The following is a 27,822-nucleotide window of genomic DNA, read 5'->3' as shown; positions in this document are numbered from 1 at the left end:
GATATTTTCATATGGCATAGTATCTCACAAATGTCGCCAGCATTCTGAGGGGTAAGGCAAAAAAACACGCGTCTGGCGCCTGAAAACCGCAGTTGTCATCCACTTCACCGGACACCTCTGCCCATTGTGCTCGTCCTTTAATAAAAAAAAAATAAGTGAGACGAGAAAAACGAAATCTGTTAGAAAAATATGAATATAAACTAAAATGCCGACATAGAGACCAAAGAAATCTCACCGACTAGAGGACCACCCCGTCAGTCATTCCAGATCCGTGCAGTTTTCTAGAATGACACTGGGGTCGAGAGACTGTACAGAGCTTAGTTAAGAGAATAGGTGCTCACTCATAATCCTACGCCTTCTCCCCATCATCGCCGTCATTGGCAAAGCAGATGCATATTCGTCTCCAACTCCTCATGCTCACAGACCCTGCATAAATCCCCATCTTCCCGAGCCCTTCGCCTTTTCAGCGACCTGGCATCGCAGCGGCCGATCAGGACTCCCACCAACAATCCATGGTAACGCTTCCGCAGCAACCCAGCAGCCTACAACGAAAGCCCACACCGAGTCAGCACGTTCGTCACAGTAGGAATTCACCATCCCAACAGCCAACTCAAAGCAGGGTTCACCATCGGCGTCGCAATCCCAGAGTTTATACCTATTCCATCAAACAGGCTGCGACATCATTAACCCAGGAAATGAGAAGGTATTTCTCCTCAAAGCTGCTCACCACGGCTCCTGGCAACGCGTTCGCCGCCAAGTTAAGATCCCTTGTACCATGAAGCACAGAGCTAATGGCTTGAAGATTTACATCGGCACTTTGCATAGCAATCCCAGTTAGTTTTCCTAGGATTCCTGTCCGTCGGCAAAAACAAATTCAGGTAGATTTATCTATGATCTGATACACACCCTCAAAATAAAATCAGACTCTTCAGAGTTATGTCTATCACCTCCGATCTATTACCAGTTCCTAATTTGAAAAGTTGATATATCCCCAACTTTGCGCAAAACTCAGGCCAGAATCTAGGATAAAATCATAAATCGACTCACCTTTTATTATTGATATTCAAACTCCTCCTCCAACCCAAGATCAGTGCACGGCTATTTTCGCGCCGAAGTTTTCTCACCGCCTCATTCGGCGGGTCCGTTTCCTCATAAGGCAGGTATACAGATGAAATGAGCAGGGGGATGTAGTTCTCCCGCTCCAACCTGACTGTCTTCAGATCGCCATTGTTGTAATTAGATTCAAGCTCTTCTTTCCTACAATTCGTGTCCTCACCTTTTCATCCATAGACGGAGTAAAGATATTGTACCTCGCATTGTTCAATACAGAGACTCAATTTCTCACGATGTGAGGTCCTGAATCAATGCAATGTCTACCGAGGAGTTAGAAAGTTCAAGAAGAAGTTCATCCGATGCCACGAAGTTGTGCAGATTAATCTCTTACTCTTAGCTTCCTCGTTCGAATTGTTTTTGACTTCAATAGCCGGACATGGCAGAACCGAAATCCGACCATTGGTCTACACCCTACCCTCAGGTAGCGTTAGGAGGGTATAACCCCCGCTGGACATGTTAACATCTGAGCTACGGTGATTTTGGCAGTTAGCTGACGAATAATGTATAAAAACAGGAATCACTGTTAAAACCACAACAACAATAAATCTTTATCATCTACTTCAATTTTATGTCCGTTAGCCATATCACAAACCAATTTGGATTTAATTTGCTTTAATGTCTAGATATAATTTACTTGTTTGCACTCTCACATATAGATGGCGCTATAGACATTTTATCGCTGCTAATCATATTCAAATTTATTATCATTATTTATTTCAATTATTCTTTTCCAGATAAGAGATCGCTGTCGAAAAGGTATTCCTAAATCCATAAGACCTCGAGCATGGTTCTTTCTATCCGGTGCCTATCTGCTAAAAAAGAAACACCCAAATTTATATACAGAATTACTGGAAAAACCAGGAAATCCTCATGTTATTGAGGAAATCAAAAAGGATAAACATCGACAATTCCCCTTTCACGAAATGTTTCTGGATGAGGATAAAGTTGGTCAAATAGAATTGTTTAATGTCCTCAAGGCCTATTCAATATATAATCCAAAAGTTGGCTTTTGTCAAGCCCAAGCACCAATAGCAGCTTTCCTACTAATGCATTTGCCAGCTGAAGATGCATTTTGGGTTTTTGTCAGCGTATGTGATGTGTAAGTGAATAATTAGAAATATAATTAAAATACAAAAATTGAATGGAGCAGACCACATTATATATACATTTCGTTTTCAAAATTTTGAAGCTATACCAATGATGATACACATTAAATGACATTTAATAATGAAAGCTTTCTTTTTTCGTTTCATTGTTTTTTTAGTTATTTAGAAGATTACTTTATAACTGGTTTAGAAGTTCTACAAAATGATGCTGGCATTTTGGAAGGCCTTTTAAAGAAAACATGTCCGCCCGTCTATCGCCATTTGCAGAAACATCGTGTCGAGCCATTACTATATATGACCGATTGGTTTTTATGTGCCATGACCAGAACTTTACCCTGGGAAACCCTCTTAAGGGTTTGGGACTGTTTTCTGGCCGAAGGCATACGTGTCATCTTTAAGGTAGCTTTGGTGATTTTAGGTGCTTCCCTCAATAGCCATAAAGTGCGCAAACAGTGTAATGGCCTTTGCGAAACCCTCGAAGTATTACGAAATCCGCCCGACAATGTATTAGATGAAGATTTCATTATAAATCATATGCAGCGATTGAATTTGCGCGTTGAGGACTTCCAAATCGAACATACGCGACAGAAGAATCGACGGGCCAAACAAAAAGCTTTACAAGAAGCAGCAGCGGCTGCACCATCAACAACGACGACGACTGCAATCGCGACGAACGCAACTGCAACGGCAACAGCGACAATAAATCTAACCCCATCATCCTCATCAGCAGCTACAATGGCACAAAGTTCGAATTCACAAAATAATACGTTTACTCGCAGCCGCACCACTAGTCCCACAAATATAACCAGTGGCAGTGTTACCGTGGTAAATATAGGCGGTGATGATAGTGCGAGTGCATTAGGAGTGAGTAATATTAGTTCTAGCAATGGCAGTGTTAGTGTCACCGCCAACAACTACCATACATAATTTTAAGTTTTTTTTTCTTTTGTTTTCAAAACGCTGAGCGTTACAAAAATGAGTGAACACAAAAATGCGAAAGTGTTTTGATAAAATTATTGAATTTTTTTCTTGTTATATCTTTGCACCTCCTTTTTTATTTTTCTTTGATGTTTTGTTGTTTTTTGTGAAATAACAAAATCTGTTATATATCTTTATAGGAAAATGAATCGCTTATAGTGCGCAAGAGTTTTCAATAACAAATGTCAGAGTTTGGAAGGTTAACTTCTAACGGCCTTATCCACAAAACTTAATAGGTTTATTTGACAGATTTCCTTTATAGAAAACCCCGTTTACACTGCTCATTAAATCCAGATTTAAGGTCTTCGTCAGCTGATTTTATATAGGAAAAACAGATGATCGAGCCATTAAATCCGGATTTTAATAGCAGTGTAAACGGGGTTAAACTGTCAAATAAACCAATTTAATTTCTTTGGCAAGTTTTGTCAAAATAATATGTTTATAGGAAATTTTGTCAAAAGCCCAGTTAATAGGAAATTTAATACAAATTTCCTTTTTTTATAGGAAATTTTGTCAAAAGCTTGGTTTATAAGAAATTAAGTCGAAATATCCTTTTATATAGGAAATTTTGTCAGTTTAGTCTACATTTCATTGTTATCGGAAATTTTTTTAACATTTAAATTATATGGAAAATTTTGTCACAATTTCATTTTATGGGGAATTTTGTCAAAATTTCATTTCTTAGGAAATTTTGTCAAAATTTATTTTATAGGAAATTTTATCAAAATTTCATTTTTATAGGAAATTTTATCAAAATTTCACTTCAATAAAGAATTTTATCAAAATTTCACTTCTATGGGAAATTTTGCCAAATTTTACCTTCTATGGGAAATTTGGTCAAAATTTATGGGAAATTTTGTCAAAATTTATGGGAAATTTTGTCAAAATTTCATTTCTATAGGAAATATTGTCAAAATTTCATTTTTCTTTTCTATAGGAAATTTTGTCAATATTTCTCTTCTATAGAAAATTTTGTCAAAATTTCATTACTATAGGAAATTTTGTCAACATTAATTTCAAAGGAAATTTTGTTAAAAATTTAATTTCTAAGGAAATTTTGTCAAAATTCATTTATTTAGGAAATTTTGTCAAAATTTCACTTAGATAGGCAATTTTGTCACAATTTCATTCCTATAGACAATTTTGTCACAATTTCATTCCTATAGACAATTTTGTCAAAATTTTACTTTTATAGGTAATTTTTCCAAAATTTCATTTCTATAGGAAATTTGGTCAAAATTTCATTTCTATAGGAAATTTTTTCAAAATTTCATTTCTATATGAAATGCCTCTAGGATTTTTTTTTCAAAATTTTTTTCTTTTTTCTATAGAAAATGTTAACCCAACATAATTTCTTGGACAATTTTGACAAAATTTTCATTCAATGGAAATTTAGCTCCAAATTTAATAACTTGGCAACATTTTGTAGGAAATACCGTTTGGATATTAGATGTAAACCTTATGCTGTTAAAAGATTTTCTTCGAAGACCTTTTAAACTCTTGTACGCTATAGACGATAACTCTACCTGTTTATTTTTATTTATTTTTTTATTGTTTCATGTTTTTTGCTTTTGAAGAAAGGAAAGAAATAGGTTTGGGCCCGGTTCCAATAAAATATGGAAAAAGGATATTTAGAATAATGTTTAATTTTCTATATACCTAACTCAAGACCATCCGTCCTCTTTTGGTCGCCATTAAGACAAGGTTAAAGTATTTCTTTCCTGACTTCTTTTTTTTTAATACACAACGGAACTTTAGAGTAGTCTATTTGGTTCTATAAATGAATATAAAAAAATATACACAATCAGCACTTTTTAGCATAGAAGAATATCAAATTATTAACTTGTATATATAAATCGAATAACTTTTTTAACACGAAGCAGTTAGAAAAAGGAATACAATCAAAGTAACATAACATGCAAACAAGTGCAAAAGGCAAACACAAACACACTGCAATACTACTATTAAAAATGTTTTTTTTTACTTATTTTTTTATTCTACTTATTTATGCATATATTGTAGAATTATACCAAAGCAAATTGGAGCAATCATTTAATGCAGATTTTTTTTTGATTACTTACTTAGTTGGCTGTCACAGAGCGTAGATAGATTCTCCACCTTCGGCGCCTTTTCTAGAAAATTTTGTTACCTAATTTCGATATGTTATTCTCATGCTCCGCCTTGTATTTCCATAGAAGTTTTGATCTTCGCCTTCTGTATTAGGTGCCATTAGGTGAATTTTTAATAAAGTCTTCGGTTGGGCTGACAACATAATCTAGCTAACGTTATCATTATATTTTGACTAGCTGAACCGGGACCGCTTCGCTGCGCCTTCTTTAACTCTGTAGGGTGGGAGCTCTTTGCCCTGAATGCGGATATCGAATTCGTTCCATTGTATCCTATGACGCTGAACGCGATCGAATTCTGGCGAGAACATCGAACAAAGCGGTGTTTATCCCCTCTTAATGTTGGCGACATTTGCGAGGTACTTTGCCATGCATGGTCATTTAAAAAATTTTCTCCAAAGAGGACACCTGCGGGACGCCGTTCGAACTCGGCTATAAAAAGGTCCCTTATCATTGAGTTTATACTTGAATCGGAAAGCACTCATTGATGTGTGAGAATTTGCCACTTCTCGAATCCTGGTGGCAATGTTCTTCCTTAGGGCAATGTTCTCATTAGGGGAGGGATGGCATTTCAGACATTTCGACTCAAATGTGGAAATCAAATTCGTGCTGCATGCCATGCCCGGTAAATATAAACCGTTTGGAGGGAGTTTTGGGGCTGGGGCGGCCATCGGCACTTTGCACTGAAAATAGATATCAAATTCGTTGTTTATTCCCAACAGAAATAAAGTTCAGTTTAGGGGGTGCTTTTTACCCCAAAACACTTGGCTCCAAAATTGGATATCAAATTCGTTTTGTACTCCCAAATATCTTCCATTTGAGTCCCATATTATCATAATGGGTCAAATATCCCATTTGAGGTTTCTTTAGGAAGAAAAGTGCCACCTAGACTTGAACGCAAATTTTAATGTCATATTCGTCATCTACTCCCTAATACCTTACATTTGAGTCCCATATAGCCATGGTCGGCTAATATGCCTATTTGGGGGTGGGCGACCTCCCATTACTTGGATCTAATGTTTTTTGCCATTTTTGTAATCTACTGCCTGATACTTTTCATTTGAGTCCTATATTGACATGAACTTCAAATATATCTGTTTAGAGAAGTTTTGGGGTTGGAGGGGGCCCGCTCGATTGGGTTAGGTTAGGTAAGAGTGGCAGTCCTTTACAGACTCACTTAGACAATTTTAAGTCCATTGTGATACCACATTAGCGACAGACAAAGGCTTCTGGCGGGAATCGAACCCACGACCCCTGCATTGGTAATCAAAGCACGCTACCAATTCGGCTACCGGGGCGCCCTGGCCTGCTAGGTACTTGGACCCAAAATTTAATGCCATATTCGTTTTCTGGTCTCCAATACCATTTGATACCCTTATTGTGCCCATCGGACCACTTTCGGATATAAGTGGCGTTTTTGGAGTAAGCGGAAGGGTCCGCCTCAACCCGATATCTTAAAATTATATAGCCTATGTTTCGTACACAATCTATGAAAATTTTAAGAAAATCGGTTCAGCCAAGTATCATATAGTCATAATGGGTCTAATGGCGCCTTTGAGGGGTGGATAAGAATATGTTTATGGGAAGCTCTTCATACAGCTGGCGGTTAATACCTCACCAATAATCTCCATCAACTCGGATAGCTCTTTAAATAAAAATAAAGAATCTTTCTCTCGAACACGCCATACTATGGCGTGTGAATCCATTTGCTTTGGAAATAAGAAATTTATATTTGTCTATTATTTTTCTACAACAACTCTACGGAAACATATATGCTAATTCAGCTACTAAAAATCACCATGAGAGTCTATGTTTTCCTATCTTTAAAACTTAAGCGACATATAAATGTATAAATTTAAATTGAATTCTAAAAAAAAACTTTACTTCAATCTATCGCTTCAAAAATAATTTAAATGTGTTTAAAAAAAAATTATATTATTACTTAAAAATCGAAAAAAAAAACAATATTATATTTTGTCATTCCATTATATTTATTATGAATTGAAACGAAATTCAGCTAGATACCTATCTACTTGTTATACACAACAAATTTTATTTGTTTTTTAAGACAAATAAAAAATTATAAACTTATGTGTGCAATCTATTCTTCGAAGAAAATTTGTTTTGTTTTTGTTTTTTCAAAAGTTTTAAAATTAAAACAAAATAAAAAAAAAATCCAATAATATTTCACTAGTATTTATTAATGATTGTATTATAATTTATTAATTTATATGTATTATAATTTTATTACTTCTATTGCTTCATGAATTTTTACAAAAATAAATTGAATTGAATACAATGCAAGTGAGGCACAAATGAACTATAAGAAATAATAAAACAAAAAACATAAACTTCTTATCAAATACATATCGCGTCTCTGTATATTCATGGCGTATATATTTGTTTCAATAAAACATGTACCATTTTATACATAAGTTTAAATAACTATGTCCGTTTTTTTTATATATATTTTTTGTGTAATTTATTTTATATTAATTTACAAATGCAATAAGGCAATATTTAATATTTGCACACAATCATATACACACACATACATACATATGAATATCATATAATCGAAAAAGAGCGGTCGCAGTATCATATAAAACTTGTTTTCTCTTCCCCTTCTATCAGTTTTAAACTTACTTTTCAGTTAAATATTAAATTTGTTTTCTTTTTTGAAGATGTTTAGGCTTATTAAATCATTTTATCCTGTTATATAAATGAAAAATTGCCGATATTGAGAAATCGAAATACCCATAACAATAGTCGATTATTTGTTTAATAAACATTTTCCTTTAGTCTTGGCTGCTCGTTTTTGAAAGGGGAAAAAAATCTAAAAACACGGTTGCACCGTACTTGTTTGCTGCTAAGAACACACCCGGCAATATTTTAATAACAAAAGATACAAAATTAAATAAAATTTATATGAGTGAAATTATTTTCGATGTGTTTTTATTTTGAAAGGATCACATATTTCCCTAAAACCCAACAAATCCCCACTAAAATCCCCTAACCAAAACTTTTACATAAGTAAAGATCGCCGGCATGGCATAACTATGAATATCTCATAGGGTGGAACTTTGATGGCGCCTTTCAATAACCAACGGCTGCCCTGTTCCCGCTGCGATCGGCCCTTTGGACCGGAAAGAGCTTGCTCGTCTACAGAAGCTTGACGAGGATCGCCCCCTCCACGTGAAAATGTGGCCAGTGCCGGGAAGTGTATCACTTTTGCAATTGACATAAGTGGGCTACTACTATCTGGCCATAATCGTCTGGTTCTAGGAGACTTTCAAGCACATCACATTTCACGGCATTCTCCCCCAGAAGATTGAAGGCTCCACGTTTTGCACGGTGAATGAGGATGCCTCCACTAAGATAACGAGGAGGTATTTATTTATTTATTGTTTCCATTCTGTACTACAAAGCCAATCAAGGCCTATTATTATTATATACAATAATAAAAAAAAGCCTTAATAATAATGCTGAATTTCAAGACATTGATTGATTACGTATAACAAGTTAGAATAAATACAACGTTTTGGCTCCCCAGCCACAAAATACTAAAAAGTTATAAAAGCGTAATAGAAAACTTACAGGCCCAATACGCCGTAACCAAAAGAATGTACCGAATTTTAAGATTGATCTAGAAAAAGTGTGTAAGCAGCATACTGCAATGCATAACAATTATCTTATAAAGCCATTGTAAGTACAACCATTGTACATTCAGTTTAAATATGATAGAATACTGCATAGATATAAATCCTTCTGGTTTAAGGAGCAGTTGATGAATATTGTAAAAGCTTTAAATGAAATACGTTATTTGAATGTGAGAAAATACGCAATTCATAAGGCAGGCAATTCAAAGATCTAGCAATACGAACCACAAAGGTCTTAGCGAAAGTGTTTTTCCTAATTCTAGGAATGAAAATTTGAGCATTTCTAGAAGAACGCAAAAACGAAATGATGGGCACAGATACCTAGGTTTAGAGTAGAGTTCACCAACTAGGAAAATTAAAGAAAGGTACGATAAACAACAAAATTCTTGAAGGAACAGCCTAGTAAACGATGCACATGGCATGATATAGGATTTCTCAAATGAACATTAAAAAGAAACCGAGTTATAACGTTAATAATGAAGCCTTACTTGTGCAACTGCCGCAAATTAGACCCTGACACAACCTCAATTCCAAATAAAACCTGAGACAATAAAAGGGAATGAGCTAACTGTCTCCTAACCCGAAAAGGCAGAAACATATTTGATGAGAAAATTCTAAGTAGCGAGGCCCATATTCTACCAGATAGTACATTAATGTGGTATGAGAATGAAAGTTCGGTATCAACGATTACACCAAGAGATCGGTACCGCTCAACACAATCATGGCCCAAGAAAATATTAGGAGAAGGAAGAGTGCGCCTAGAGGCCTTAAACATTAGTGCTTTTGTTTTGGAAGCATTAACAGTTAAAAAGTTTTGACTAGCCCAATTTGTGAAACGGTCGAGACATGAATTTATGCCACTTTCGAATATCACCATGGATGAAGTACTAAATTGAATAGCAAAAAAATATCGTCCGCAAAAATAAAAGTTTGACACACTCTAGAGCTTGTGTAATGGCAAAGGTCATTAACGTAAAGAATGAACAGAAGGGGCCCCAAGACAGAACCCTGAGCTACACCAGAGTGCAGAGGAAGCAAATTAGAAACAGCTCCATTCAAAACAACAAATTGTGTCCTTTTACTTAGGTATGAAATAGCTTGCAGGCATATAAGGAAAAATTAAATTCATCCCTAAGCTTATTTATCAACCTACCAAAATAAATAGAGTTGAATGCCTTTGACAAACCAAGCGAGACTGGTACACTTGGTTTGCCATTATTAATACCACTTCGAATAGGATCAGTTAAAGATAGAAGCAAATTTGTTGTATTTAATCCTTTCCGAAATGCATATTGCGAATCACTAATCAAATTTGACATCACTAGTAAAATCTGTTCCTTTATAATATGCTTTACAACCTTAAATAACGCCGGTAAGATAGAGATGGGTCGAAGATCATCAGGCACATATACGACTCGAGACTTAAGCATCGGAACCACGCTAGCACTTTTCAAGGCCGTAGGAAATGAGGAAGACATCAAAATACAATTTGCCAAGTCTAAAATAATGTTTGACACAAAAGGGAAAATTGTTTTGACAAATTTTATAGGTATGCCATCAACTCCTATGGACTTTGAATTAATATAGTCTCGAAGTTCAAGCTCGTCGACACAGTGAAATGTGAAAGGCGAATTAGAATTAGAAAAATTTTCAAATTTATGAAATTTTGCACACGTATTAAGACGTTAAATAAAACACCTCGTACTGCATCTTGTTAAGATCGGACTAAAATAGTGGCTTCTACAGCCTTAAAAGACCATATCGGATAAAAGAAAATATGGGAGATGTCTTAATCTAGACCGATTAATATGAAATTTTGCACTCGCATTGGGACTTTAATTAAAATAACTCACGCTAAATTTTTCAGAAATCGGGCAAAAATTGTTCCTACTAAAGCCTTAAAGGTCCAAATCAGATGATATATATGGGAGGTATATTTAAATCTGAACCAATTTTTATGAAATTTTGCACACATATGAAGACGTCAAATAAAGCACCTCATGCCAAATTTTGTAAAAATCGGACCAAAATTGTGGCTTCTACATCTTTAAAAGGACATATCGGATGAAAGATATATATGGGAGCTATATCTAAATCTAAACCGATTAAAATCAATAGCGTTCGTCCTGGGGGCAAAAAAGAGACTTGTGCAAAATTTCATGACAATTGTACAATAAATGCCAACTGTAACTTGATCACAAGAATACATGGACAGACAGACGGACATAGCTAAATCGAATCAGAAAGTGATCGGTATGGGTCTAGCTCTTCTCCTTCTAAGCGTTGCAAACAAATGCAAAAAGTTATAATACCCTGTACCACAGTGGTGGTGTAGGGTCTTAAAATGGCCAAAGAGCAATCAATGTGAGTCTACTGCCAGACTCACGGAGATAAAAAGTGGATGGTATTATATTATCAAACGAAACGGAACGCCCTGTAACCCGAACAAACAGATAATGTTGGCAATAATAGATTTGAGAAAGTCAGCATTCATACGAATGTCATATATACCTGTGGGATCGAGGGACACGAAGGTCATTTCATTCCGAAATCAGGAAAACCCTACCACACGAAGGCGAAAGATTTTCGTCCTATTAGTCTGTCATCCCTTATGCTGAAGACTCTTAAGAGGTTGATAGAAACATATCTTAGGGCAAATATCCCTGGAGATCACCTGCCGCGGCAGCAGCATGCATATACTGAACTGAAATCCACTGAACAGCCCTTCACGACATAGTCGGCTACATAGAGGGTTCTCTCGATGTCAAGGAATATACAATGGAAGCATTTCTTGACATTGAAGGTGCTTTCAATAATGTAAAACCCACGTCAATCATGAAAAAGTTGGAGGTTTGAAAGTTTATTAATAACTTTCTTACTAAAGTTTGTTGAGGTAGACGTTCAACCTATCGCAGATGTCAATAATGGGTGGGGGCCTGATGCCATGATCGTACAATCGTCCGCATATGATACGATCTCTATGCCGTCTGGAGGGAGTGGATTGGGTTATAGGTTAAACAGTAGCGTAGATATCACCCTACCTCGGAGAACTCCCTGTTACACTCACTCTTATCCCTAAAGTCCACAAATGACTGGCTATCACACAGATAATTCACGACCCAGCGTTTCAGGTTTACAGAGAGATAAAGATCAAAGAATAAAATAGGCATAATTTTTAAAATAGGATCAGAATTTATAAAAAAAAAGTTAACATTAAAATTTATATAAAAACGTTTTTAAATCCATTAAATACGAGATGAAATTTAATTCGATACGAAAGCGTACTAAAGCACATATGCGGTAATTCAGCACCTGAGTTAGGAAGAAAATTGTCTTCAAGAGTTTGTTTTTATACCCTCCACCATAGGATGGGGGTATACTAATTTCGTCATTCTGTTTGTAACTCCTCGAAATATTTGTTTAAGACCCCATAAACTATATATATTCTTGATCGTCATGACATTTTAAGTCGATAGAGCCATGTCTGCCCGTCTGTCTGTCGAAAGCACCCTAACTTCCGAAGGAGTTAAGCTAGCCGCTTGAAATTTTGCACAAATACTTCTTATTAGTGTAGATCGGTTGGTATTGTAAATAGGCCAAATCGGTTCAATTTTTTAAATAGCTGCCATATAAATCGATCTGGGATCTTGACTTCTTGAGCCACTAAAGGACGCTATTCTTATCCGATTTGGCTGAAATTTTGCATGTGAGGTTTTGTTTTGATCTTTAACAACTGCGCCAATTACGGCTCAAATCGGTCCATAACCTGATATAGCTGCCATATAAACCGATCTGGGGTCTTGACTTCTTGAGCCCCTAGAGGTCGCAATTCCTATCCGACTTGGCTGTAATTTTGCATGACGTGTTCGTTATAACTTCCAATAATTTTGCCAAGTGTGGTTTAAATCGGCCCATAACCTGATATAGCTGCCATATTAACCGATCTTGAATCTGGACTTCTTTACTCACTAGAGGGCGCAATTTCTATCCGATTTGGCTGACATTTTTCATGAGGTGTTTTGTTATGACTTTCAATAACAATGGCAAATATGGATCAAATCGGTCTATAACCTCATATATCTGCCATATAAACCTATCTAAACCTATCAATTCTTATACGATTTGGCTGAAATTTTACACATATACTTCTACGTTGGTCTCCAACATTCAATTCAATTAGCAAAGCAATTCTTTTCTTTTATCCTTTGAAAATGCGATCCATGGTGGAGAGTATATAAGATTCGGTCCGGCCGAACTTAGCACGCTTTTACTTGACTAAATTAACATTTAACTTAAAATGCTTGTCAATCCCTACATTGGTATTCTTGGCCAAAATATAACTTTTGCAATTCGACAAATATTATTGATGCTTTCCTTGGTATGACCATACACAAGGGAAATGCATAGACTCCTTAAAATATGTTCAAAAATCTCAAAACAGATGAATGAATGTGTTTCATAGTCTACTCATTTTCTTTGTCTATGGTGTGACGTTATTTTTCTCTTCTCGCGCCGAATGTGAAAATTGCGAAAAATAAAGTTTCAAAATTCGAAAATATTTAAGTTTTTAGTTTAAAGTTCATATATGTCCCAATATAGTTTTATTTATCAATTGGCAAACAAAAAGAACAAAATATAATATACATATAATTTTTTACATAAAATACGTTTTCCTCATGGTAGAATCATATATTTGACACAATTTATACCATGGTTTTCCTCAAGGAAAAAAATATACTTGACAAATCATCTAGCAAATGTTTTTATAGCTTCCTCAAAATATCAAACAAAACCTTTAACTGTGCAGATATTTATTTGCTTTCGTCAGAATTAGGAAATTCTTAGAATTTCAGGTAAACCAGAACATGTTAAGTTCAAGCGTTAAAATAATTTCCAAGTCTTTCAGAATTCATCAATATGAAAGCAAATGTTTGCTTTAGATAAATAAATAAATGTAATAAAAAAAATTGGAAAGACATCACATCGGTATTATATATTTGTATTGCCGCCTTCAATTTAAAAGAGTCAAAGTTTATCATAAAGTTATTTCAATATTTTGGGGAATTTTTTATTTCCAATTTTTTAGGATGATATTTGTATTAATTTTCTTGCTGCTGTGCCAAAACAATTGTCATGTATATTTATCTAGGGTGGAAACGTCAATTTTGTAAACCTTTGTACATATTTAACTATTCCCGTTATTCATCTTCTTCCTTGGCCAAATCTGAAAAGAAATCTGATGCATTCGCAAATTTGGATGAAGGTAGATTATGCCGTTTTTCCTTGAAACTATTGTGTTTCTCATTGTACTTAATATCACCAAAATCCTCAAAGTATTTCACATTCCAAAACCGCACATCGTTATTGTGCGAAGATGATGCAATCAATTCGCCTGTGCTGTTGATATCCAACGATTCAATGGGCATATTATGTTGACCCACAACTCCCAAAATTTTGAAGGGAGCTATATGTACGGCACGAATAATGCCTTCTTCGCCAGCAACACAGGCTATGCGATCTGTAATGGGTATCATTTCTGATATGGGAGATTTAATGGCTGGAAATTTATCGGAATGATATCCGAATTGTCCCCAATTGTATGTGAAAAGATTCCCCTTTGACGTGCCAACAACTAACTTGGAGTCGCCTCTGTAAGTACCCATACAAGTGAGTTCTTCCTCATACGGCTCTGATTGAACATACAGTTTACGGGCTCCTATGTTCAAGGTGGTCAGATAACCATCGCCGCTGGTCACAAGTAGAAGTTTGCCGGCTTCATTGGTTAATATTTGAGTGATGTAATCCTCAACCTCTTTTAAAGCAAATACCTCATTTTTGGTTCTTAAGTCCCATAATTTAACTGTGCCGCTGTCGTCTCCTGTGGCGAAGAGATTCTCATCTATGACATGAAGTTTGTTAATGGGTTCATCATGGGCACTCTCGTAGAATTTTTTAAGCTTTTCGGTTTCCATATCGCTGACCATTATTGACTTATCCTTAGAACATGTTAATATGTTAATGCCATCCTGTGAAAATTCAACATCGCGACAGGCTTTGGCATGAACTTCTATGGTTCGCAGAAGTGTATTGCCCTCATTTGAATATTTGTACAAGGCCACATCCCCAGTAATTGTCGCCAGAGCTATGATATCACGTTGTGGATGAAAACATATGTCGGTAACAAAATCCTCAAGTTTTATTTCAGGCGGAGAGGAACGAGGCTTTTTAATGGCGGCTATTATGGCTCTTACCGTCTCATCTTCTTCTTCATTTTCATCTAAATCTAAGGCAGAGGATTTAGCTTCGTCTGCATCCCCGCCACCACCACCTTCGTCATCATTCTGTTTTGTGCCTTTACTCGTTCCAGCTTCTGAAGAGGAATTTTGTTTTGTTTTTGATTTCTCTGCTGCTGCGCCCTCACTCATCGAATCATCTGAATCTGTGGCCATTGGATCAAATTCAGAACTATCATCGTCTGTGTCATCTGCAACATCGCCCCAACCGTCGACAGCAACCTCTTCATCGACATCCTCTTCGCTCCAATCTCCACGTGCATTTATCATTAATTCTTCGTCGTCTTCTAACTCTGCATCTGCTAACTCGTCGATATCCGAACCATCAGATGGATCATCAGGATTTTTAAAATAACTACGCCTAGTATAAAACCAGTGGAAGAAATTGGTTATATATAGGCTGATCAATTAGAAATTAACTATTTTTTAACTCACATACGCATTTTAACGTAAATATTGGTCTCTTTAATTCTTTTATAGAAACACGCTATCACCGCCACACAAAGAATATAATCAAAACAAAAGAATAAATATTCTTCTTCTACTGCAAAACCATCCAATGATGATTGATTACACGTCTTCTTTGTATAGGGTACTCCATAATTTACATTGTGTTTTTGTGCTAATGATCTTAGACATAAGTGCTACGAACAAGATGTAAAACGTTGGGGCTGTCAGACGGACGAATGTGATTTACGTTGGTGCTGATGAGATGCTCTTTAACCAATCATCGAAATGCGTCAACCGTGGTGTGATATCTTTGTATTCATTTTCTTTGAAACTCCTTTAAACAATTTTGCCTTTCTAAGTCGCATTCTCGGGGTCATCAAAAGCTCGATTTCCTTTTGTGGGTAAATAACACAAGGTTAAGCATTTTTTCACCTCTTTTTTGTTTCCTGCCTTCTCCTTTTTTGGTTTCGCACACATCTTGACATTATAGGTATATCAAAAATTGATTAAAAAGTTATGTTTAAACCATGAATCTGTTGATACCAATAATCAAAAAATTATTATGATTTTTGGCGATTAAAGATGACTATGTGTACATGCGGTTGGGTTGGGTTTAAGTGGCAGTCTACATTCTGTAGTCTGCTATTAGACTCAGTAGACGTTTTCGTCTATTGTTATAACACAGGAACAGAACAAGATGATTTCTAGTTCCTACCGTTGAATCATCCATACAGCTTTAAAAAGTCCAAAATTTTTTAATGTTTACATCCGCTAATTCAGACAAGTTGTCAAAAATGAAAAACTAAATGTATATGTGGGCTTTATGTACCGTGCAAATTGTCCATAACGTTCATTTCGAAGATAAGAAAAAGAAGAAACACTTATGCATACATACATTTGTCGGAAAGACAAGCACAATGAAATAAGCAGCGTTTGTCGATTGCCTGTTTTTTCTTTCTACGCAGATCTCAAAATATAACCGCCAAACGCCGTTGATTTTATTGTGCTCCATTATTTCGATAGATACATTTACATTTGTATGGGTTTCTTGTTTTTCTTACAAAAACAAAACAACATATATATTTTCGTGAAAGTCAATACCACCAATAGTTAGTTTTTTTGTGACTAATTCCTATCTTAACCAGCTAAACTAATGGATTTGGGCGAATCTATCGAAGATGATCAAAAGTTTTTAATTTACAAGCAAGAGGAATTGTTTAAAGATAGTTTTCCTGTCTTCAAGGAAATACGTCGAATTGGTAAACTATGCGATGTAACACTCAAGGTGGGTTACTATATAGTCGAAATCAAATTCTACCTATGAAAAGTTAACATCTTTCATTTTCTCCTTTCTGCCTACAGGTGGAGGACCAAACGTTTTCGGCCCATCGAATCGTTCTTGCGGCAACCATACCATACTTCTATGCCATGTTTACAAATAATATGGCTGAGAGTCGTATCAAAGAAATAACAATGAAAGAAATCGAACCATCAGCTTTGGAATCTTTGATCAACTTTGCATACAGTGGTCAAGTACGCATTGATAATCAAAATGTCCAAAGCCTCATGATGGGGGCATCATTCCTGCAGCTTTTGAAAGTTCGTAAGGCATGTGCTGAGTTTCTGATTTCACGCTTTCACCCTCACAATGTTCTTGGCATACGACATTTTGCAGACTCTATGAGCTGCGTACATTTAATTAAGGCGGCTGATAAGTATATCGACCAGAACTTTGAAAAAGTCTCACAATCCGAAGAGTTTTTAGCTTTGGGTTTCGAAGAATTAATTGATTTAATTAAGAGTGACTACTTAAATGTGAAATCCGAAGAAGTGGTATTTGAGGCCTGCATGAAATGGGTGAAGCATTGTGAGCCAAAAAGGGCAGAATTATTTCCGCAGGTATTGGCCAAAGTGCGACTTCCATTACTCTCACCGCAGTTTTTGGCCGATCGCGTAGCCCGAGAGGAAATGATACGTTCGTCACATCAATGTCGTGATTTGCTGGACGAGGCCAAAGACTTCCACTTGATGCCGGAGAGAAGGGGTCTCTTGCAGAGTTTCAGGTGATAATAATAGTATACATATACAATAGATTATTAAACGTATCCCTTATTTCCATAATTCAATTAACTTCTTTATAAGTCCAATTTCAGGAATGGGGCTTAAAATTAGAAAACAATTATCGCTAACATCTTACCTGAAGTTAATCTTTAAGAAATTGAGAGCAAGAGGGTAGTTACATTCAAACAATGACTGAAGAATGGGGTTGATTGTTTCTTATGTAGTTGACAATAGCATATTAATTACTATTCAATGGTATCCAAGAGATAAACGTCTCATTACATGCGTATGCTTCTATATGCGGCAGTGGCTGTATATCTTGCGTAGGTGTTTTACTTTAAATTTTTTTTGCATGAATTGATTCTGCGGTATCTTTGTCGCCACATATACCGGACTTTTATTCCAAAACACCCCAATTACAAGACTTTAATCCCTTGATTGCCTAATCGACGGGGTGTCAAAGGACGGTACCTCTTGCAGAAAAATTTTACATTACTGAAAAGTAACCATTGATGCGGGATAACCACCGCTGATTAAAAATAATACCTCGCACAGCAAATCTTCACTGTGGCCCCAGCTAACATTCATATGTAGGGAAAGTGTTCTTTTCATACCCTCAACAATTTTACGGTATCTGCCTGTGAAATATTTCCATCATTTATACGGTTTGCTATGTCCATATCCTCTTCTGACTTTCTCGATTTGATATCACGGATTGTTATACCCTCCACTATAGAATGGGGGGTGTACTAATTCGTCATTAGGGCTTTGTGTCAGTCGAAAGTACGCCATCTTTCGAAGGAGTAGGCGATTGAAATTTTGCACAAATACTTTCTATTGTTATTGTTCTAGCAATGTGTTGTACACTGAGTCCGAAGCCGCTGCCGATGAAAGATTCCATCGGCCCAATCCGGTACGTACAACTGGCTGCCCTAGGGGATAGCTAATCTATTAGTTTAGGTCGGTTGGGATTGTAAATGGGCCAATATCAGTTCATGTTTTGGTATTGATCCCATATAAACCAATCTTCCGATTAAACTTCTTGAACCTTTTAAAAGCGCAATACTTTTCCAATTTGTCTGAAATTTTGTACTATGACGATCTATATGACATTACACAGATGTGCCAAATTCGATTCGGCCAAAACCTGATATATATAGCTCGGATATAAACAGATCTCCCAATAATACTTTTAAAAGGCGTAATTCTTATCCGATTTTATTGCTATTTTGCACATTACCTTCTCCTCCTCCAACCTCCAACATAGATGCCAAGTATTGCCAGAATCGGCCTTACACTTGATTTATCTCCCATATAACCCGATCTCCCAACTGTTATACTTGAGCCCCTAGAGGGCACAGTTCTTATCTTCCGCACAAAGACTTCTCTTATGAACTTCAACATATGCTCCTAAACGGTTAGTAACCGGAAATAGCTCCCATATAAATAGATCTTCCGATATTATTCTTTAAACCCCTCTTATCCGAATTCCTTGAAATTTTGCACAATGACTTCTTTGGTCCGTAACCTGATATAGCTCCAAAAACATAGCAATTCTTATCCATTATCATTTGTTTGTGTTAAATGAGATACCGTGCAAATAACTAGACATATGCGATCCATGGTGGATGGTACACAAAATTCGACCAGGCCGAACTTAGCACGCTTTAACTTATTTATACTTGTTTCTATGCGGCTAAACTTCATCCTGTCACTATTTTCTTATCCATACAAGATGAGTTCACGGCAATATACACTCCATGCAATTAACATGCGCTAAAGTACCAGATCAAACCAGATCGCAGCCGCTACTTGGCATGCAAGAATCTCAACATTAAGCTTAAATTCAAATTAGCCTACGAGCATTCTTTTAAGAAACTACGGGAAACCTTCTCACATATCAATGAATGCTATTCGATTCAGATTTTAGCTCCGCAAGAGAGGAATCTACTTTTATAGCCGTGGCCGAACGAGATGCCGATGGTTGAAAATTCTTTGTATGGATGAATACGTCACAAATTTCGCCAGCATTAGTGAGAAAATAACATCCGCTGAATGATTTTTGGTGTTCTTGGGGTTTAAGGCATAAATATGATTTTTAAGAAATTTTTGGAATTTTTCCACATATATGTTATCGTTACGTGTATTTACACCATATACAAATTTAATGAAATTGTCTAAATAAATGAATTGTCTAAATATATAGAACTCGACATCGCGGAGAATTTATATCGGGTCAAATTTATGCTGTTGGTGGTTTGGCAAGTAATGGTGAATCTGTGAGTACTGTTGAAATTTATGATCCTATCACTCAAAAATGGCGTATGGGTGAACAAATGTCCATGATGAGGTGAGCCCATCCAAGTTAAACCTTATGTTTGTGAAAAACTTCCCTTTCCACAACAGATCCCGCGTTGGTGTTGCTGTAATGGATGGTCAATTGTATGCTTTTGGTGGTTTTAATGGTTCAGAACGTTTATCAACAGTTGAAGTGTATGATCCTAGACAAAATAAATGGTCGCAAGGCAGTGCCATGAATTGTAAAAGAAGGTAATGTTTTTGATTTGACGTTTTTGCTTCTTATTATTAAACTTATATATGTTATTGTTGCAGTGCCGTCGGAGTAGCTGCCCTAAATGACTGCATATATGTGTGTGGAGGTTATGATGGTGTAACTTCGCTAAATACAGTGGAATGTTATTGTCCCAAAACCGATTTATGGAAAATTGTAATGAAATTTATTTTATTATCTATGGGTTTTCTGAAAAGAAATTAATAACGATACTTAAATTCATATAGGTGGCACCCATGATGAAATATCGTTCGGCTGGTGGTGTTGCTGCTTTGGACAAATACGTCTATGCTTTGGGTGGCCATGATGGTCTCTCGATCTTTGATTCTGTTGAACGTTATGATCCCGTCAGTGATGTGTGGCATAAAATGAAGCCAATGTTAAATCGTCGCTGTCGACTGGGTGTAGCCGCTTTAAATGGCAAATTATATGCCTGTGGCGGTTACGATGGTAACTCGTTTTTGCGCTCCGTCGAAGTCTATGATCCAATCAAAGATTCCTGGTCCCTGGTCACTTCCATGAATTGCAAACGCAGCCGTGTTGCTTTAGCAGCCAACATGGGCAAATTATGGGCCATTGGTGGTTATGATGGTGAAACCAATCTATCCACCGTTGAGGTTTATGATCCTGAAGCAGATCTCTGGTCATTTGTACCATCTATGTGTGCACATAGTGGTGGAGTTGGTGCTGGCGTTATACGCAATGAATAAACTATAATTTTAATTGTATCTACTTAGCTATCTTCATTCATATATTCTTAGCTCTTTTTCGAAAAAGCAAAAATTTTTAAATCTTAAATCTACTTATAAAATTCTAGATGTATAATATACGACTATCGCCTGCGTAGCTTATCAAAATTAGAAGCAAAACGAATAATTGTATTTTTTAAAACAATTTCTCATCTACTTATTTGTATATCATTCCAAATTTTCAAACTCTAAGGCAATTTTCAAAATATTTTAATGCCAAAAATTAAAATAATTACCTTACATCACAAAATAAAATACTCTTTTCCGTTAGTTCAAGTGAGAGTTTATAAAGCTTGAAAATAACGATAAAATGAATAAAATGCAATTTATCCTTCTGGATATAAATACAAAACCAGTGTCTTTATATTCATTAGATTTTTATGGCTTTAACATTCTCGAAGGAATCCTATATTGGCGCAACGCAGGCTATTGATCTATATAGAACTAGCTGAATTGGGCATGCTCCGTTGCTCTTTCTTAAAAGTATAAGACCTTACAAGCTCCAAATAGTTCACGATCTTAATCCAAAGCAAAGGAGTTGCTGTGCTTGCCAGAACGTTGTGAATTTCTGAGCATAGTATGCTCTCTGACGAGAAAAATTTCCAAACTGAGCATTTTGTAAACTCCCAAAATGATCGTGTTTACTTAACCGTACTTCCGAAAATTCACCCGAAATAATTTTCCATATCAAGTGAGGGTATGGCCAGCTGTGACCGCCGATGGCCGTTCTCCAATCGTTTCCATCGAGCCTGGCGTTAAAGTGAGTTAGTATCGAGAAAGCATTTTGGGAAGCTGCTTTGGAGCTGTGGGCACACAAACATTTCGGTCGTAGACTATGGACTTACCAACAAGGCTTGGAACTGTTACATAAAGCAAGTGTACCGAGAATGAGTAAAAATCATGTTCTGCATTGCATTTGGTCAAGCAGTGGCTCGCCAATTCACCAGATATCAAACCAATGGCCCAATTCTATTTGGCCCAATTTAGAGACCAAGAAAAAGAACTAAAAAATATGCCACTATGCTGAAGAAAGCTATTTTACGTGAATGGGCCAAAATATCGGCAGTTTACATTTGTGCAGCTTGCAGCTCGTCTTTTGATCGACTCAGAACAAAAGTCAAAGCAAAATGTGCTCATATCGTGCAACAGTGAATAGATTCCGAAATTTTGATTATTTCTAAATTTCTATTTTACGTGAATGGGCCAAAATATCGGCAGTTTACATTTGTGCAGCTTGCAGCTCATCTTTTGATCGACTCAGAGCAAAAGTCAAAGCAAAATGTGCTCATATCGTGCAACAGTGAATAGATTCCGAAATTTTGATTATTTCTTAATTTGATTCACATATAAAAAAGTGGTCGTTTGAATTGGTAACACTTCGTACCAGCTAGCCTGTACACAGGATGCACTTATATTTACTTACTTAATTGTACCATGCCCTGTACACGTAATAATGCTGTTTTCGTATGTTACCCCGAACACCTTTTATTTGAACACCTTTATGTCATGTCAACCGTAGCGCAGAGATTACCATGTCCGTCTATAAAGCTTTGAATCCTTTTAATGCTGGTGATAATTGTGAGGAACTATGTCATTTGAAACTTCTCCCCAAAATAGGTGTCACATTGCGGTCGGTGTTTGGACTAGGCAATAAAAAGGAGGTCCCTTATCACTGAGCTTAAACTTGGATCGGACAGCACTCATTTATAAGTGAGAAGCCATTAACGCTGACCTTTAACCCATTAACTCCAGAAACTTGATTGTTCTATTTTCATTTATCCACTAAGTCACTAAGTTTCTAAGTCAGCTCTATTTTGGAGTATATATTTGGGGTGTTTTTGAGGAGTGCTAGTCAACCCAGACACTTGTCCTCAAAAGTGGAGTTCAGGCTTTATCCCAAAGTACCTTTCATTTGATTATCATATTGCTATAGCCGGTAAATATGTCCTGTGGGAGGTTGTTTTCGATGTTAAGGTGGCCCCAATGTTCCCGTTTTCTACTCTTAAAAACATTTTATTGGTTGCCAAATTCTGATTTTAGGTTACTTTAATAATGCAATCAAAATTTCGCTTTGAAATGTATCGAAAAACTGAAGTACCGTATTTTCACCATGGGTTCCTTTACACTATCTTGAAAGTTTCAATCAAATCGGTTCAGCGAAACACATCAAACAAACAAGCTGATTTTTATATTGTCCACCGTAGGAAACTCCGTCGTTTCGTTTGTAATACATCGAAACATGGTCCATTAAGTATATATATTCTTGACCGCCATGACATTTTAAGTCGATCTAGCCATGTTCGTCCGTCTGTTATCTGTCAAAAGCTCGCTAACATAGGAGTAAAGCTAGGCGCTTGAAATTTTGCACAAATACTTCCTATTAATGTTGGTCGGTTAGGAATGTAAATGGACCATATGGGTCCATGTTTTGATATAGCTCCCATATAAACCGATCTCCCGATTATATTTCTTAAGCCTCTAGATAGCACAATTCTAATCCGATTTGGCTAAAATTTTGTACTGTAACGTTCTCTATGACTTCTAACTAGCATAGCCTGGCCTATAAAGGCCTTGAATCATACCCGATTTGGCTGAAATGTTGCACAATGATGTCTCCAATTATTCAGACCATATATGGTCTGAATCGATCCATAATCTGTTATAGCTCCCACATAAACCGATCTCCCGATTTTACCCCTAATATGGCGCAATTCTTATCGGATTTGGCGGAAAATTTGCGCAATGACTTTTACTATGGCCTATATAACTCCAATAGCATAGCAACTCTTATTCATTATTCTTTGGTATGCGAATAAAAAAGCCGTGCAAAGAACTGGGCAGACGCGATCCATGGTGGAAACTTCTTATACGATAAGAAGTTTTGGATCGGAAACCTGAGAATGAACTTGAGGTCGAGTGCGAGGCACTGCTGGCAGCGACGCGGTTTGAAGGAACTCTGGACATACTAGAGGATAGAGTGGGCCTGGGTCTACATTGAGGACCCAAGTGCTGTGATCTTTTTCCGACTGCCTGACCATAATAAGGTCCTGCAGAGATCCGGGCTATCATGGAATATGTGAGGTGGTATGGTACTAATTAGATGACCTCTTATGACAGCATCTTTATGGCCAATCAACTGGCCATCGGGGCCATAACAGTCAGAACGCTAAAGTCACGAACAGTCTTGAAATGTAGGAATCCGCCCTTTTTGAGTGCCGGCCCATAGCTAAGTAAAGAGAAATGAAAGAGCAGGCAAATTTGTATATAGGACCAGAGGACTGCAAGTTTTGCTAATTTGCCCATGAACATTCCGTTAAGGAACAGGGACAAACTTCTCACATATCAATGGGTGCTGTCCGAATCAACTAAAAGGGACCTCCTTTTTATAGCCGAGTCCGAACGGCGTGCCACACCTATTTGGGAAGAAATTTTTACATGGCAAAGTACCTCACAGATCTCGCCAGCCTATGGAGATAACCACCGCTGAAAAATTTTCTGATGTTCCTGCCAGGATTCGAACCTAGTCATTTAGCATCATAGGCGGACATGCTAACCTCAGCGCTACGGTGGACCAGTAAATTCGATGAATGCGTTGTTGTTGTTGTTGTATCAGTGTGGTGTACACATTGGCGGCAGCCCTTGCCGATAAAGGACTTCATTGGGTCATCTTTCGGGGCGACGCTGTCCGAGTCAGCCATGTTGAGGTGTCGATCCTTGACCATATTTTATATGTGAGCAAGCCCGTTGCAATTTATACGACCGATCGCCAGAAACATGATGGCCATTAGTTATTTAAAGGCGCCAATATCTCGCTTTGTCGTATCGAGCATCGCGGCACTCAGTATTTAAGCAAGAGCCGGTGCAACCCGACCTCTCACTGAGATTCTCCACTCGATACAGCTGACTGTCCGCGACTACAGCTGCAGCTACTCCGTGTGGAGCATTCCACTATTCCCAACCTGTGGACGCGCCCGGTAGCTCCCAATTCCAGCCTGTGTGATGCCCAAAGTTATGCCGTGCCGGGATAAGAGTAAGGCGGTAGGTAGGATGACGAAACCCTTATGGGAGGATGAGGATCGTTAGAAGATGTGGCCATTACTTAGAGTAAGCAGGAAGTATGTCAGTATGATTTAAGGTATCAGAAAGGATCACATAGGGCACTTAGGGCATTGGGGTAAAGATAATAAATATTTCCCGTGCCAATGGCCGGCTTTCGTGCGTAAGAGTCCGGGGTGCGGATGCGATACCAGACTTTAACCAGCTTACGGGCATAGAATGCAAAAATCTTAAGGATTTCCTAATAACAAATAATTTTAGAAAATGTTTTTATAATTTTTTTTAACCAATACATTCAATGTACAATTCATTTGTAAACTTTTTTTAATAACTATTTATTATAAAACATTTTCAGAAAATATATATGTTTGAACTTGCTTTATTTTCATAATTAAAGAAAACATAAGTACCACAACACTTTTAAAGAGTAACATTTTAACTACAAATTAAAATTAACTTTAAAAAAATTTACACAAAATAAGTACATACGTATTGTATTAAGTAAAGGTTGTATTGGAATAGGGCTATTTGATTTAAAATCATTATTAAGGATGAAGTCGTTTGAAATATCTTTCGACTTTGTCGAAGACCTGAGGAAAATAAGCCTGTAAATGGCTTGGGGACATACTATTCTAAAAGCAAAAAACATGACTAAAGATAAATCCATAACGTATTTTACATATAAAACCAAAAAATATTTCTACTAGCTACAAATGCAAAAAAATATCAAATCAATATAAATATGTAAGTGTTAAGTAAATCTATTAACGATCAATCATCGTTGAATGAAAAGACTCCCATAGACCATACTAATTCGGAGTTGGTCTCTATTTCCACTTCTGTACATGAATAGGTATTCGAAGAGCTCACCATGCCACCGAAGCGTAATGAACCGTTGTCTGCAAAATTAAAGAAAATTGAATTAGTAACATTTAAATAGCCCCTGATTAAACAATTTTCCACCTATAAAAAAAAGGTTTTAAACCCCCTCAGGATTAAATAAAAAAACCACCTTGTATTCGACACTAAAGTCATCACTTTCATTTAGCAATTTAATAAAAGATTTTCCAAAGCTCAAAATGTTTACTTACTTAAATTCCATTTTAAACCAGATGTTGTAACATTTGTAGCCTCATGTCCTACTGGTATTAGAGAGCACCATCTTTTATCCTTGACTAAATGAGAGGGTATTGAAATGGAATGCTTGCCCGGTTTAAGTAGCCATGACAGAGCACAGCTACCCAATAAAAATATTCGACATCTTTCATCATATCGTGTGAATAGCGTATTTACATTAGCCATAATTTGATCGAAACGTCCCGATGTGTCATGGAATACCACAATATCTTGCAACTACATATGTAAATGTAATAAAGAATTAGAATATTTTTTCAGTATAATTGCTAGAAAAATACCTTCTGCTTCGTAAGCAAAGGTTTTATAATATCCACAGCTTTACTGAAATCTGTATGATTTTGATCCGGAGTGTGCATTTGTTTTATATCCCTTTTGGCAAAATAGTCTGTTGTTTCGGCAGTTATAGAATCAAAATCACCAGTTATTAAATCTGGGAGCTTAAGGCTATATTCTTGATTTATCTCTGACGTGAGGAAATGTAGCCAACGATTTGCCCCTCCATCTACGCAGCATCTTAACGAAGCTATAGGGAGTAAAAATTAATTAATAAATTTAACTGATTTATATAATATAGAAAAACAGTCATCTTAATTGAAGTGTTTACATACCATTTTCCCAAAGAGCTCTTACCACATGGGGTGGTATCTTAATTTCACGATTTAACACCAAACATCCATGGCCTCGGTCAGTCCGGAAGGGATCGTTTAATATGTTTGATGGTTGCCAATTATAATGCAGTTCCAATGGGACGGTGCCTCCATTTAGTTTTCCAAAATGATCCACCATTCCAAGACTAGGTCGCTGTATTATAATTGTTGTTATTAACCAGAAGTTAGAATAGTGTTGTTGTAATATTCTAATCAGCTGTCAATTGACTAACATTGGTATGACGCCAAAACACAATGAAGGTGACAAAGTTTTGATAGAAATCCGTTATTTTTAAATCCGCTATACAACTAAAAGCAGAGTTTGACATTTTTACTTTTACTCATTAAATCCCGATTTAAGGCTCTTATCAGCTGATTTTATACAAGGGAAACAGTGATCGAGTCATTAAATCCGGATTTAAAGAGCAATGTAAACGGGGTTTTACGGCCTTTTATATATAGTGTAGTAAGTAAATGGCGAAAAAAGTCTGGTACTATTTTCGTTTTCCATATATGTGTACATATCACAATTATTTTGTTAAAATCTTATAAAAAGTAACGAGGGAATGTCCTACTAAGAACTTACCATGAACGGCAAATGCCGCAAATTTTAATGTCAAAGTGTTTGTAGAAATCATGACATAACTACCAGGTAGTGTACTGTAAACAGCTGAGTACAATTTTTCTTGGCGAAGTGCCCTATCTGTCAACGAGTTTTGGTTGTGTGTGTGTGTGTGTGTTATGGTAGATATCGGATCAAATAGAACATCTTTCTAAGATACTAGAAAAAACCACAGCTGTGTTATCAAGCATTTGACATTTAGATTTACTGCAAAATCAAAACAAAAATAAAAAATTGTACTCAGCTGTTCGCA

At 36.5% G+C, this 27,822-nt stretch overlaps 4 protein-coding genes across 6 annotated transcripts in view; 2 read left to right on the top strand and 2 right to left on the bottom strand.

Annotated features, from left to right (window-relative positions):
* Positions 1-8,264, top strand: part of LOC106088662 (TBC1 domain family member whacked) — a 20,091-nt gene extending 11,827 nt beyond the window's left edge. For all 3 annotated transcript variants that reach the window (XM_013254292.2, XM_013254291.2, XM_013254293.2), the window contains 2 exons: positions 1,848-2,212; positions 2,378-8,264. In XM_013254292.2, the coding sequence (XP_013109746.2) occupies positions 1,848-2,212; positions 2,378-3,146 (1,134 nt within the window). In that variant the 3' untranslated portion in view covers positions 3,147-8,264. The remainder of the gene's footprint in view (positions 1-1,847; positions 2,213-2,377) is intronic.
* Positions 8,265-13,319: 5,055 nt separating this feature from the next.
* On the bottom strand, positions 13,320-15,819 carry LOC106088674 (WD repeat-containing protein 55 homolog). Its single transcript, XM_013254309.2, has 2 exons — positions 15,711-15,819; positions 13,320-15,636 (listed from the first exon to the last, which is right to left on the bottom strand). The coding sequence occupies exons 1-2, from the start codon at positions 15,716-15,718 to the stop codon at positions 14,181-14,183; spliced, it is 1,464 nt and encodes a 487-aa protein (XP_013109763.1). The 5' UTR covers positions 15,719-15,819; the 3' UTR covers positions 13,320-14,180.
* A 939-nt stretch (positions 15,820-16,758) lies between these two features.
* LOC106088668 (kelch-like protein 18) lies at positions 16,759-21,252 on the top strand. Its single transcript, XM_013254302.2, has 6 exons — positions 16,759-17,010; positions 17,088-17,788; positions 19,993-20,136; positions 20,193-20,336; positions 20,400-20,514; positions 20,586-21,252. The coding sequence occupies exons 1-6, from the start codon at positions 16,879-16,881 to the stop codon at positions 21,066-21,068; spliced, it is 1,719 nt and encodes a 572-aa protein (XP_013109756.2). The 5' UTR covers positions 16,759-16,878; the 3' UTR covers positions 21,069-21,252.
* A 4,274-nt stretch (positions 21,253-25,526) lies between these two features.
* Positions 25,527-27,129, bottom strand: LOC106088657 (thiamin pyrophosphokinase 1). Its single transcript, XM_013254274.2, has 4 exons — positions 26,909-27,129; positions 26,579-26,823; positions 26,255-26,516; positions 25,527-26,062 (listed from the first exon to the last, which is right to left on the bottom strand). Exons 1-4 carry the CDS (start codon positions 27,084-27,086, stop codon positions 25,935-25,937), a joined length of 813 nt encoding a protein of 270 aa, XP_013109728.1. The 5' UTR covers positions 27,087-27,129; the 3' UTR covers positions 25,527-25,934.
* Positions 27,130-27,822: the final 693 nt, after the last annotated feature.

This window comes from Stomoxys calcitrans, chromosome 2, assembly GCF_963082655.1.
Source record: "Stomoxys calcitrans chromosome 2, idStoCalc2.1, whole genome shotgun sequence".
NCBI lineage: Eukaryota > Metazoa > Arthropoda > Insecta > Diptera > Muscidae > Stomoxys > Stomoxys calcitrans.
Note: the sequence above shows the minus strand (reverse complement) of the source record. Positions and strands in the feature narration are given on the sequence as shown.